The 14009-nt window shown below is 33.0% G+C and overlaps 1 protein-coding gene and 1 pseudogene across 1 annotated transcript; one reads left to right on the top strand and one right to left on the bottom strand.

Moving 5' to 3' along the window:
• Positions 1-2598: 2598 nt before the first annotated feature.
• LOC117929662 (acyl carrier protein 1, chloroplastic-like) lies at positions 2599-7497 on the top strand. The gene is made up of 4 exons (XM_034850021.1): positions 2599-2718; positions 4226-4327; positions 5221-5343; positions 7069-7497. Exons 1-4 carry the CDS (start codon positions 2653-2655, stop codon positions 7195-7197), a joined length of 420 nt encoding a protein of 139 aa, XP_034705912.1. The 5' UTR covers positions 2599-2652; the 3' UTR covers positions 7198-7497.
• Positions 7498-7957: 460 nt separating this feature from the next.
• Positions 7958-13335, bottom strand: LOC117929498 (annotated as a pseudogene).
• Positions 13336-14009: the final 674 nt, after the last annotated feature.

The following is a 14009-nucleotide window of genomic DNA, read 5'->3' as shown; positions in this document are numbered from 1 at the left end:
AACTGTTTTATTACTTAAAATTATTTTTAACTTTAAGTTATATCATTAAGTTGTTTTATCAAATATAATTCATATATTTAATAACTAAAATCGAGTTATTAAGTAACTTTAAGTCATTAAGTTGGTTTACCAAACACCCACTTGGTGTATCAAATACCTAAATGAAAAATGGAAGGAAAAAAAAAATCTAAATAATATACTTAATATAAAAATAAAATATCTTAAATCCCATAAAATAAATTAAAAAAATTTTTAGTTATAAATTTTAAGAAAACAAATCAATATTTATAAATCTAATAATAATTACTTGTATAGAAATTATTTATTAATTTAAATATTAAATATTATTTATTATTTTTATGAATTTAAATGTAAAATATATCATAAATATTCTTTAAATACATTAAAATATAATATATTAATATCAAAAGATAAAACCTTAATTATATTAGCAATTCAAAATATTACATCATAAAAAATAAAAAATATATAAAAATACTCACAATTAAAAAGATTGTTTACCAGCGAATAATTTTAATATGACATTTTAAGACAAATGATTCCACTCCACCTTCAATTCATTCCTTTAATTGTTTTATTATGTCATAAAAATTACATAATGTCATATCAAAAATGAATATATATATATATATATATATATATATATATATATTTATTTATTTATTTATTTATTTTAGTAATGCTATTATTAAATTCACAAAATTAAAGAACTTATCATCCAATTGTTGCCAGCCTGATACAATGAGGGTTTTCTGTGGTATTTTTAAAAAATCATAACATAAAAAATTAATTCTAAAATCACAATACTCTTAAATTTCAAGTAAAACTTATTTTTTGAAAAGATAAAATATATGAATTCGTCTTTTCGAACATACAAATTCAATGTAAAATATTATAAGGTAAAAGGAAAACTCGTCTTTTCGAAATACAAATTTAATACAAAAAATAAATTTGCCTTTTAAAAATATAAAATCATTATGAAAAGCGAGTCCAAGAAATGATGAGTTTACTTTATAAATATATATATATATACATGCCTAAAAATCATAAAAGACTTTCATACATAACTTACTATTTGTTGTGTACAAATTAAACACTACATAATATTTGTATGCTATTATAAATCTCTATGATTTTCAACCGTAAGATCATATTTGTAGTTAGATTTATTTTTATCAATTCTCACCTATATTCTCATCTCAAATCCCTAAACTACCCGCATAAGATAATTTTATTTTTTATTTCTTTTTTAACTATAAATCAAGATAAGATCATAAAAAAAATTTAATGTTTAGTTTAAAAATTTTATTATAATGAAACTAATTAATATCAAATTAATACTTTGTTGCTAATTTTTGGTTTGCTCCTTTGAATTAATAATTTATTGAGAGCAATCATTTACATGTAAAGATAAATAAAATCGCCCATACAAATAAACATCAAGATATAACAAGGAAAAACTATTATCAATCTTAACTGCCAAATAATTCGTTAATTATGTAAAAATGGTATATAGTTTTACCTTATCAATACAACTATTTCCCTTAATTGATGCTTCAAAACTCGTATTAAAGTTTTGCAATGAAATTTTTAATCTTTGTTGAAGAAATATATTAAATATTTTTAAAGTTTGAGAATACTCTATTAAGATTCATAAAAGTCTAATAAAATATCTCTATTTATGTCTTATAAATCATTTCTAAAATTGTAGAGAGTTTCCTAATTCTAAAAAATATTATTTAAAGATAAATACAATTGGACTTTATAAAAAAACATTCCAAAATTTTTGTTAGATAAAACACAATTTTAGAAATTACCAAAAATAATTTTTGGAATTAAAAGCATAGTACTAACCAAATTTAGGAAATTAAAGTATTATTTTCCTAATATTTTGTATTAACCTTTCTAAAAACTTTACCAGACATATATTTATCTTAAATTTTTAGATTTCAAATAATGAATCTTAATTTGATAAGTTCGAATTGTATTATCTTTTACCATATTCTCTTTTATTTTTGCTTTTATTATACTTTTTTTTTCCTCTCAAAATTTTCAACATCAAAAAGCAACGTAAAAGTTGATGTTATTTTCTTCAAATATTTATAAATTCTTAGAACAAGTCAAGAATTGATCAAACAAAATATTTGAGCATCATTTTTCCTTGAATTTTTTTAGATGAAAAAAAAAATTATTTTCATTTGCTAAATTATTATATTTTAAGATACAAGAAATAATAGTAATTTATTTATTCCGAAAATATTATTAATTTTTTCAAAAAAAAAAATTCAAATATATCTTGCTATTATTCCTTATTTTTTATTTTTTATTTTTTTCTCGTGACCCAAGCTATCTATTGGGCCTTGTATCAACTTTCAACTTCTACTTACAATCCAATATTTGGGCCCCAGCCCATTAAAATACATCAGTGACAAGAGGGCCGACACATGTAAGTCGCCACATTGTTCTCATTGGACAAGTGTTCAAAAGGCTCCTTTTCCTTGGATAAATAAGAAATGCATCCTTGTCAATATCACAGCATAACCACTATATAACCCCTCTACTCCACGATCTCAAGCACACTCTTCACGTCCTCCCTATTTCTCTCTCCACATTTCTCTGTCAGTCAGATCCATGGCGGCTTTCGCAGGAACATTTGTCTCTGTGCAGCCTCGTCCTCGTTTGCTCCGCCAAAGCCTTGTATATCACCTGCTCTCTCTGATTTATGGTTTCGATTCTTGATCTGTCTTTGTTTCTGGTGTTTTTGGAATTGATGTGATTCTAGTGTTATTTCATATTTGTCTAGCTCGTAGTGATCGAATCGTTTGTTTTCCTAGTTTTTTTATTCTGTTAATTGGAGAGATTGATCTGATTTTTTGAATCATGGAGAGTTTCTTCTCCGTTTTAGCTGGAAATCTGTGATAATGTTGTGAGGATGTGCTGTTTGTGCTTCTCGGGCCTATCGGATTTGAATCCGGAGATTTGTTTTGGTTCTAAGTGTATGATTGCATGCGAGATTCTGCTTGTTTGTGAACTTCATATTGGCGCAGTTGCTTTCAATCTTAAGCATAAGGATTTCCAAATGACTAGAGAGAAGACTTAGCCCCTCTTTAGCATGTTTTTGGCTGCTAAAATCTCTTTTCCACGGACCGAATCACTTTTTAGAACTTCTAATGTTTTTTAGTGAGGTTGGGGCAAGACGGGTCTATGAATGTGTGCGTTTATACAATTTTGTATTGGGCCTAAAGTTTGCAACTTGATAGAAAGGTTATTATTTTAATCAATTAATGTTTTTTACATTAGAAAGACTTTAGAAAAAAACATGAGAAATAGCAAGCTCTCTAAGAAGAATTTTGAGGAAGAAATTAGAGATGCCTTTGCTATCCCTATGCTGTTCCTCTCTCAGACATACACAGGATTTTTCAATTCTAATTCCTTATTTTTTTAACCTTGGATTCTGCTTGTTTGCAAAGCTTTTGAGTGTATTTGCAATTCAGGGGACAATAAAAATTGATAATAACTCTTGATATTCATGTTGCACTACTTAACCTTCTAATTGACTTTGTAATTCATGGGCATCTTATGTAATGTTTATTTTACTTTATTTTTTATTTTTTAGCTTTTACATTTTTTTTTCAGCCTATTCATGGGTTGATTTACTTCTTTCTTCCTCCCCTTCTCCCCTCCTGTCTCCTCCAAACAGTTGAATGATATTTCAGAACTTTGAATAACACATGGATGATGTAAATGTGTTATGTCATTAAAGCCAGCCTGTTGCCTTTACTCTGAGAGATTCTCAACCTGTAATGTTCAATTTCAATGAAATAACCAGCAGTCTACTTGAAGACCTTAATTTCGGAACCGTAGTTTCAAATCTACATTGGATTGATCTACCTCATTTCTTTTTCTAAAATGTAGAATTTTTGTCCATGTTAATGCAGCTTTGAAGACTGCTATTACTTTTTTTCTTTGATTAGATGAGGGCTATCATTAATTCCTATTTCTTTCTTATATTTTCATTTGGTCATATCATGTGTTTCATATTGTAAGTTTTCTTCTTTCTTTTTGAGGGGAAAGAATATTGTGGATATTAGTTTTTTGTTTGCTAATTAATAGGGGAATGAATGTTTGTGCTAGAGGTGACATACTTTCTTCTGTTCTTTTATTTAGTGTCGATTGTTGATTTCAGTTTCTTATGTTTGAGCAGGCAACAACCAGTATCTCCAGTCTGAAATCACTTTCGTTTTCTAATCGAGGGGGAAGGCTTACATCACAGCATCTGCCACTGCGCTTAAGGGTTTCTTGTGCTGTAGGTTCTTTAACTGATTGTATCTTCACATTTTTATTATTTTATGCACATAATACACAACCATGACAAGGCACCAATTTTGAGTCTGTAAAAATGTTTACTGAAAAATGGTATTTGACTGGCATTTGCTTGACATGAATGTTTATATTCTGATTCAATGTTCTTTACCACTAACAGTTTAGTCATTTGGAATGGTCTATGTTTGGAACTGAGATGCAAAACATGTAATTAAGACAGGTTCTAATTTGTCATTTGGAAACTTGTGCGGGTGCCTAATGCATATTTATTTGGTTGAACTAGGTTAATTTTGAGGTAAATAAGACAGGTTCTAATTTGTCCAAGATGGGCCCTAGGCTATATATATAGATAGATCAGAAAGAGAATACTTCATTACATGATGTATCATGCAACCAACAACCCCCAGGATCAATTGGTAGTCCTTTTCTTGAGATGTGGAAGCGCATTCAGATGGACATAATTAAACAAAAGTGCATGTTTTGGAAGGTTTATACTATCAATAATACTATTTTTTGGGATAGTGGACAGAGGAATTTGCAACTTTTAACAGTCTGCTAGTTCAATCATAATCAAATTGGTGTGCCCTTGAAATAGGGAGCATATGGTAGGCATAGAAAGAAGTACATCTATGTCTTTAATCTTCGTCAAGTCACCAAGCCTCCCAACAACCTGAGAGGAAAATAGGGGCAGGCTTTGTAAATAACTATGGCTTATTTAGTTATCTTTTACATGTCTTATCAGCAGATAAGAGACTTTGCATTAGGTTTACATTTTCTCATAGTCTTGTTCATCTTACATCGAGTAGGATAAATGCACTAGTAAGTATTATGTCTCTGTGATTAAACAATGATATGAATGTCAATATCCTTGAGCAGGCGAAACCAGAGACAGTGGAGAAGGTGTGTGCCATTGTCAAGAAACAGCTTGCATTACCAGAGGACTCTGCAATTACTGGTGAATCAAAATTTGCAGCGCTTGGAGCTGATTCTCTTGATACGGTATTTGACAATTATCCATATTTATCCTAACTGTTTCCTTGAGCTATTTTCTGTGAAATATTCATCCTTATGTAACCATGATGGTTCTTTCTCTGGCTGGTTGAATGAATTGTATTACCCACTGTTTTTTTGCCATGTCTATTTTCAAATTCATACTGCCAATTGCTTCCTCTTGATTTTCTCAAGCAACAATGTAAGGCAGTCAAGAAGAAATAAGAAGACTGGATTTTCTAATTCACTCTGTTGCTCCTCCAAAATAGCTTATCTTAACCATTGAAACAGTTTGGCTTTCTTCTCTCTAGAAACAGCTGGCATATATGTGCTATTTCAAATTTTCAGTTAGTGGATCTTCAAGGAAGCAATGATCTTTATTGACTTCATAGACATATATCATGAGAAGGAGCATGCATATATGGTCTTTATTGACTTACAAAAGGGATATTATAGGTTATTTAAACACATTGGTGTGGATGTGCTCCAGGAGGTGATGGAGCTATCAGAAATGTGGAGAACTAGTTGAGTTATATCTTGAGGCTTTTAGCGGAAGCTAACTACCTAATAGCTTAAGCTTTTGGATTAAAATGGTAGTTTAATTTTGGTATTAAAGCCTTGATGTGTGATAGGATGCTCCATGTGAAAAAATGTTAGGATATTAGCCTAATTGTTGGTTGGCTTGATATATACATTGTTGGTTGATTATAGGCTTTTAGGTTAGAATGGTAGTTTTAACATTAAAATTTAATTTCCAATCATGATACATTTTCACTGTATAGTGTTGTATATGCTTCCTGTCAATCAATATATAGCTAACTGTGCTTATATTACAAGTGATTTCAAGGCTTTTGGTGTTTGGTATTTGTTGTTTGTCAAAGACATGGTTGTGATTAGTTCGGTTATAGGTAAGTTACATGTTAAGGAGGTGCCTGCCTCAGTATTAAAAGGTTTCAGAAATGCACTACAATGAAAAGACCAAAAAGAACAGAGAGCAAGGTTGAGAAAGAACATGGTTTCCTATTATTTCTTACTTAGTAGATATATGATTTTGGATAAAGCAAAATGGGTTTGGATACTGTTATATTGAGTTAGAGGGGGCTTGAGCCCTTATTTATGATTGACCATTTGGATATCTCATGGTACTTAAATAAACATTTTGTTTCACATGTGGAGCCTTGACAGGCTCCTCTCTTTCTTAGATTTTACCAATGCTTTCTATAAGGAGTGTAGAGTTCCATTTTTTCCCCTTTGGCTGTCCTAACTCCTAACATGCATCCTTGTGTACAATGTTGCACCCCTTTTGTTTGGTGCATTTGAATATAAATATGTATTTGTATGTATGTATAATCAAAATGCACATTATACTGTCCTTTGAAAAAACTTTCAGAAATCATAAATGCCATGCTAGTAGAAATGGATGTTTTTGTTCTAGTGGGATATCAAGATATACTCTATAATCTTCATTTTAAAAATGTTCTATTGCAAGAGTGCTTATCCTATCTAATCAGCATTCCCTGTTTTGCGCCCCCCTCCCTCCCTCCACCCCCCTCACTGTAGATTCTGGCTCTCGCAACATGATTTGCTATGTTTGATGTTCGTTTCTGATTCTTGATTGGTCAATTGCTATTTGGTCTTATATCTCACCATAAATTATTATGTTTTCACCCATCTTTAAATGTCAGTTATTACCAATTGTTGTTTAACCCAATGGTCATGCCATGTGTTATATAGGTGGAGATCGTGATGGGACTAGAGGAGGAATTTGGTATCAATGTGGAAGAGGAGAGTGCCCAGAGCATTGCAACTGTTCAGGATGCTGCAGATCTTATTGAGAAGCTCATTGAGAAGAAGGATGCTTAGAAGAAACAGAGAAATCCAGAGCTGGAGGTTTTTAAACCTTACCTGGCATCTCTTAGTAGCCTTCTGCATGTGGAATCTCAAGCATTCCTGTTACAAACTTACATCTTTTGTGTGTTGCTCTTCAGTACTTTTTAAGTTATGCCTGGATTTTCGGTTTCATTATAGCCAGAGCTTAGCATGATAGAGTGTCCTTGGTTAGGGTATTCATTTTAGTAAACTAAGCATTGCCAGATTCAGTTCAATATGAATGGTGCGATCTGCAACATTTTGAACATTCTTCGTTCAAGCTATTTCCTGCAATTTATTTACCAATTTGAAATGCTTGCTTATTTATTGGGGGTTTGTAGGCATGCCTAAAGGGCCACCGTTTTGGTTGCAGGCTTGCAGCCTTGTAGGCATGTTATTTCACAACCTTACAATTTGGTTACACTACCATTCGCAGTATAACAACTTCCCCTACAAAACATTAACCCAACTTTTCACCCCTTTTCCTTTTTTCAATAGGCAAGCAAAAATGCTGATAACAGCACTCAGCAAACAAGCCCATCATGCACAGGGAAAGAAGGGAGCATTAGAAAAAATAATTCCCTCTTAACTACCAGCCAACCAATTTTCAGCAGTGGGAAAGAAAAAAGACAAATTTGAGCACTTGATGCCTATGCTTCCTCACTTTCAAATGTTTCTGATTTCTAAACTTAGGGCAGCAATTCATCCATTCAATCCATTATACACTTGATACTATATATGTATAGCCTATAAATTGACACAGACTCTAAATCGCTTTCCATATAATCATGTTCGCTTTAGAGTTTGCTATAAAACAGCTCTTGTAAAATGATAAGAAACAGCCAAGTCATTGAAACATTAATCAAACCCTCTTTTAATTCTCTTAAACCACCAAGTCCAATGGGGCCTTATTGTTTATTTACTTTTATGTACAGTGTAAAAACCAGAGACCATCTTCTGATTCAGAAAGTGCAGTTGCATCACTCCCAATCAGCATCAAAGAAGCCGGCATCTTTCATCTCAGAGTAGTATACATTCTCCAAATGCAAATCTTCCTCCTGTCATCATAGTACACCCAGTCATAACCTATAGCGAATCCAATCAATCATAAAATAGAGTATTACATGGAATGGGGCAAAACAGATTTCAAAGAAATAACAGAGGAACTTGCAAGGGATGGACATCCGATGACCTGGAAAAAGTCTGCTAGAAATGTAATATATAGAAGGGGAAGATAAAAGGCATGGTAGAAAATCATTGTAAGACCATATAACCTGCAAAAAAAATTAAAAAAAATTTAGTATCTTGACTCGATAAATGCCAGTGAAATTCTTTGCTTCATAGAAAAACTAGATTGAGGAATACCAGAACCCAAAACCAGCCCCATTTCCTGTAAGCCCACAAGCAAACAATGCTAATGCATTCAAGCAGCACATGATTGTGATATATTTGTAGAATGCAGGTCTTGCTGCATCAAAGGAAAGAAGAAACAGACTTAAATTTAGTGATTAGGTCTTCAATATGAGACAAATTCAACTTCAAAGACAAGGCATATATTAGACAATCTCACCAGGTAACCTCTCTCTCCATTTTGAGTGGTACATGAACAATATGAAGCCATAAACAGCAGTAAGCACTAGTTTGTGGACAACCCACAAGCCCCATTTCACCCGATGTGATTGATCATTGTTGTCAATAAACAATGGGACCCCAAATCCAAATAGGTAAATGACCTGAAAAGAAACAGTATCATTACATTATAAAATATTGGGGAAATATTCTAGATTTGTTATGTCACAAAGCATGGCATGAGAACAGAAAATTGTATTACAGATGTTGTAGAAGAAGGAGGAAAGAAAACCTAGGATCAGTATGTCCATCAATCTTATGCCAATGCTTCAACTTGTTAATTATGCGTGTGATTCAAAATTGCAGAGGATGCTGGAGCATTTAAGTTGGTCCACTAAACTACAGTTCGTCCCCATACAGAAAATCAGTATTTCTGAGATCTGATATTTCTGAATTCGTATATCCCTTCTAGTGAGAAGGGTGCAACAGTGGCACCATCTACCCACTTCACAATGCAGTGTGCCATCAGTACAGCCACAGAGAAGGGAGCTCATGCTCCTTCTGTGTCAGATTCCTAATATCATAGACAGATCAACGGACATACCACATATACAAAATCATGGACATATCAATGATTTAGAAAGAGTAGTTATGCATCAGATGTGCCACTACTAGTAAGTTAAAAAGGTTAAAATATGGTTAAATCAAACTTCCATTTTGTCATGAGTATGAAGGCCAATTTTCGCATCAACAGTAAAGGTGGGGTTGGGAATAAGCTAATTACAGAAAAAAAAAAGGGTACCATGTGAACAACACAAAGCAAACAACCAAGCATATAAATGTATTGTGACAGGAAGATATTGACTCATTAAAGCCAGGTATTAGGAGAGCTTATCCTCACAATTTACAATATAAACCAATTATAGTAATGGTAGCTGGTACAAGTTACACAAAAAACACAGCTACTAAGATCCCCAATTATGAAGCCACCATCAAGAGCTTCAGACATTAAAATGAAAAAGACAGATAAAATTTAATGGCAATGAAACCAGAAAGCTAATGGAAGCCAGCTTTACTTTGGAAAAAAAAAATTTACTACTAACAATTACTAAATATCAATTTGTTGATGAAGTAATTACATAAAGAGAGAGAACTCAAGTAAAAAATTAAGAAAAAATTATTGTCTTCCATCACCCTTGTTCAACTAACTCAAACTAAAAATATTCTAATTGACTTTTAGAAACCAAATCAAAATCCTAGTTTTTGGAAACTTTCCCCCAACTTTATTTTCCAACAGCCAAGAAAGGGATGAAAATGTTTTTAAGAAGAAAAGCACAGAATACCTTGAGGAGTAGATCCAAACCAATAATAAGTCCTGAGACAACAAAAGTTCGCGTTAAAGCTTCCAATCCACTTGCATAATTTCCTTGGAGTAAAAAGGCCACCAAGCTTACTTCCAGAAAAAGCATCCCAGAAGTTGTAAACAACGATAAGACATTCCATGCTACTGCCTTCTCAGGAGTGCACTCCCATGCCTGGAACAATAGAGGAAGTCCAATTAAGCAACAACTATTAGAAAGCCTTAAATCTTATAACCAATTCACGAAGTGATGAAATTCCAGTCATCAACATCAGGCATTAGCATCCCAACTGCATTTTAGATAACACATGGAAACTAGCAAATGGTTTCATATATGACAATTTTCATAAATTAGGAACTAAGTACAGGCTATCCCATCCCTACACCTCCACAAGGAATTGAGGCACAAGACCAATCCTTGCAGATCACTTGACCACCTGCAAGCTGAGTGATAAAGCAAGCCTCGGCAGAGTTGAACCTGAAACTAAGGATAACATTTTACGTGTGGTAAATGAAAATTTTCACACAAAAAAAAAAGGATAATTTAGGTGATGTTTAGATACATTTCTTATTTTTTGCTTTTTAAAAATAAAAAGTTCAATTCCTATAGAATTTAAATTTCTGCTTTTTGGTATTTGTATTTTGTATAGGAGTTTATATTTAAAATAAATAAATGAAGTGTATCCAAATGCTACTGTATTTTCCTGCAGGGGCAGTTTCAAAAGAATTACCCTAACAATAACAGACCCAAGAGAATGAACAGTACTCACCTATAAGGTTGACATTATTTACATAAAATGAGAGCATCGTATTGGAATAACATAAGAAAAGATTTTACGTAATTAAAAAAGAGCTGAGAGGAAGAGGGTTCCTTAAATATGACTAGGATTATTATCCTAAAGTTTTGTTTGATTTGCATCGAATTGGAGCTGAAGCTCTAGAATGGGAACCTGAAGCCCCAATTCGAACTCAAAAGCTTGATTGCTTTGAGTATGCAATTGCAGACAAAATTTTGGTAAGCATTGAATCAACATCAGGTCAGTCAATGATCAATTCAAAGGACTTCTCATTGAATCTTAAAAATTCAACAAGTTAAACTTACATTTGATATGGGCTCTGCTGTATATAGATCAGCTTGACAGTTCAAGACATGGATCAGTATAATCTTGTGAGTGATGGATTTTTTTCTCCAAGTCATTGGAATTCAATTTTTTTTTTCATTTTTTTTATAAATAAGAGAAGGGTGATAAAATAACAAAAAAAGCGCACAAAACCACACGGGTTCGAATTCCAATGTAAGAATTCCAAATTAAGAATCCCAACCTTGTCTATAAATAGAGATCCTATTCATTGCAAAAGGTCTTCTACAAGCATTTCACATATTTCTACAGCTAAGCATCTATCACCCATCAATGGAAGACCAACGAGCACTTAATATCTATGTGCAGATTCTTTTGCTCACAAGCAAAAGATCTGCCCTCCATGAGAAAATACTAGGGAAAATATGTCATTGATGCATGCTGAGATCAAGCTTCACAAATCCCCAATCAAACACATTCTTTAATCTTCATAAATTTAGGAGATCAAAAGAAGGCTTCAGATATTTTGCCCAAGCATAAGCTTGTACAGCCTTTGAATCTAAATCAGGTAAGGAGACCAGATCAAAGGACGTTTAAGAATACATCAGAGATTGAGCAAATTGCAGACATTTCTTTTACATATTAATACAACTTGCTATTGCTCCATGTTTTTTTATTCTTTTGGTTTTCCATTGTGTATACAGGATGTCAATGGATTGGAATTGAATGTAGTTCCATTGACTCCAACCCATAGAAACAAGTCCACCCAAGCGAGATTTCCAAATTCTACATTAATGAAGTTCCAAATCAAGTCCAGTCCTATCCCACCAGCATAGCCTAATATTTAATTGCATTAATTTTAGAATGGAATGCATATAATGAGCTGAAGCATCCACAGATGAAGCCCACTGCATGGTTTCAAGATGTTTGATCAATTCAAATATGATGTAAGGCTTACCAGAGGAACACATAGCTTGCTCCCTACAGTAATGTATCCATGGAAATTTTATACAAGGAACCCAATGCAAGAACAAAAGGAATACAAGAGAAAGGCAAGAGCAATAGCCCCTTCCCTTGCATAACAGCAAGCCAATGGGTCTACCATAGACATAGTCGCATCACTTAAGCCCACTCTAACCCACTCCAAACATAAGTATCATTTATTCAAAAAAATTTGTAGATTGGTCCGTACCTTTCTTTTTTCTTTATTTGCTTTTCTTTCTCTCTTTTCTTTCCTGTCTCTAGAAAATTAGACTTCATGTAAAATTACAATGAATGACGTACTCAGATATATTCACACTTACTAAAACAAATGGGCTATTACAAATTATGAAAAGTGGAAAATCTAAGCATGTGCCTGAAACATGTCTTACTGGAATGACAAAATGTGCATGTCTGCAGAATCACAGAATATTTCACCCCTCAGCAAGATTTGTTTTGTCAGTGTTCAATAGTTTGTGATTTTTGAGCTTTCAACCCACAGTCCTATTGAATGAAAGAAATGCTCTTTCCCCCTTTTTTCTCTTACATTTCTGTGCTAAAATCCTTTCTTATTTCTACTATTTTCTTTTCCCACATTTTCCAAGCCACCAAACCAGTCATATGAATTATCAACCAAACTATCAAAACACAAACCTGAAGGGAGCACCAAGCGAGATTGAGCAAACTAACGAGCCAAAGACAGCCATAATAAGAAATCATGATATAAGATCGCCCATGTGTGAGCTTCGTGAGCTCTTCCTTGCTGAAACCCCAGTACAGCACGAATAGAGCGACGGAACAATCAAGCAACATTATGCCAAAATCCATGACACTCAAGAGCCATCCGTAGAATCTCGGACCATAATTACCCTCCTTTAGCGTCAAATTATACTTTTCTTCCTGCAAGGTTAAATTCAAGACCGTCGAAAGCGGACTCTCCGCAACCCCTTCAAGAGATCTCATTCTGATCCAACCAGCAGCTACAAACTCATCACACAAAAGCCGAATTCAATAAAATCCCAAACCAACTTCGGATTAGATACCCTAAAACCACGCTCGGTATAAGAATCAGCCACAAACATGAACCGCACACAACAATTCAAGAACCCACCAAAACCCTAACCCCAGATTTGTTGAAAAAAACCTAGGAAATCCGTAAGAAACCCGACCGCAAGGAAACCCTAACCCAACCTTGAAATAAGTTGAAGAAAGAGCGAGAACCAGACGGATATGTAGAAACCCTAATCCTAGCCCTAACCCTAACCCTAACCGAAGGGCTTGTCGAAAAAATTATAGCAAATTCAGAGAGAGGAAAGAGGCTTAAAGTGGAGAAAAGGTGTTTGATAGTTTGTTTCGATGATAACATATGGAGAGAAATGTGGTGACAAATATGTTGCCGGCACGTCATAATTTTATTATGAAAGCCATTATCATTATGCCCAAATATTATACTCCTTTGCATATTGAATATATTTAAGAAACCTATGTTAAAGTATACAAGATAATTTAAATTTGATATAAATTATTTTGGAAACTTATCCACCTTAAAATTGTTTATTACTAGGATTGCAAGTTCAATTCCAAGTTGAATTAACAAATAGTCATCCAAATTTTTAACCCGAGGTCCTTAACATAACTTAATTCTAATCAAGTTTGTCCGACCTTTGGTTGGAAGAAAAAAACTCAATCAAGGCCTAATATAAGTACAAAAAATAATTTTAAATGTCAAAATATATTCAAATTGGATTCTATCGAGTTGCCCAATCATGCTTAGGTATACAGAGAAAAAAATAATAATATATATATATATATAAAAT

Source organism: Vitis riparia, chromosome 14 (genome assembly GCF_004353265.1).
Source record: "Vitis riparia cultivar Riparia Gloire de Montpellier isolate 1030 chromosome 14, EGFV_Vit.rip_1.0, whole genome shotgun sequence".
In the NCBI taxonomy this organism is placed as follows: domain Eukaryota; kingdom Viridiplantae; phylum Streptophyta; class Magnoliopsida; order Vitales; family Vitaceae; genus Vitis; species Vitis riparia.
This window is presented reverse-complemented; position numbering and strand designations above follow the sequence as displayed.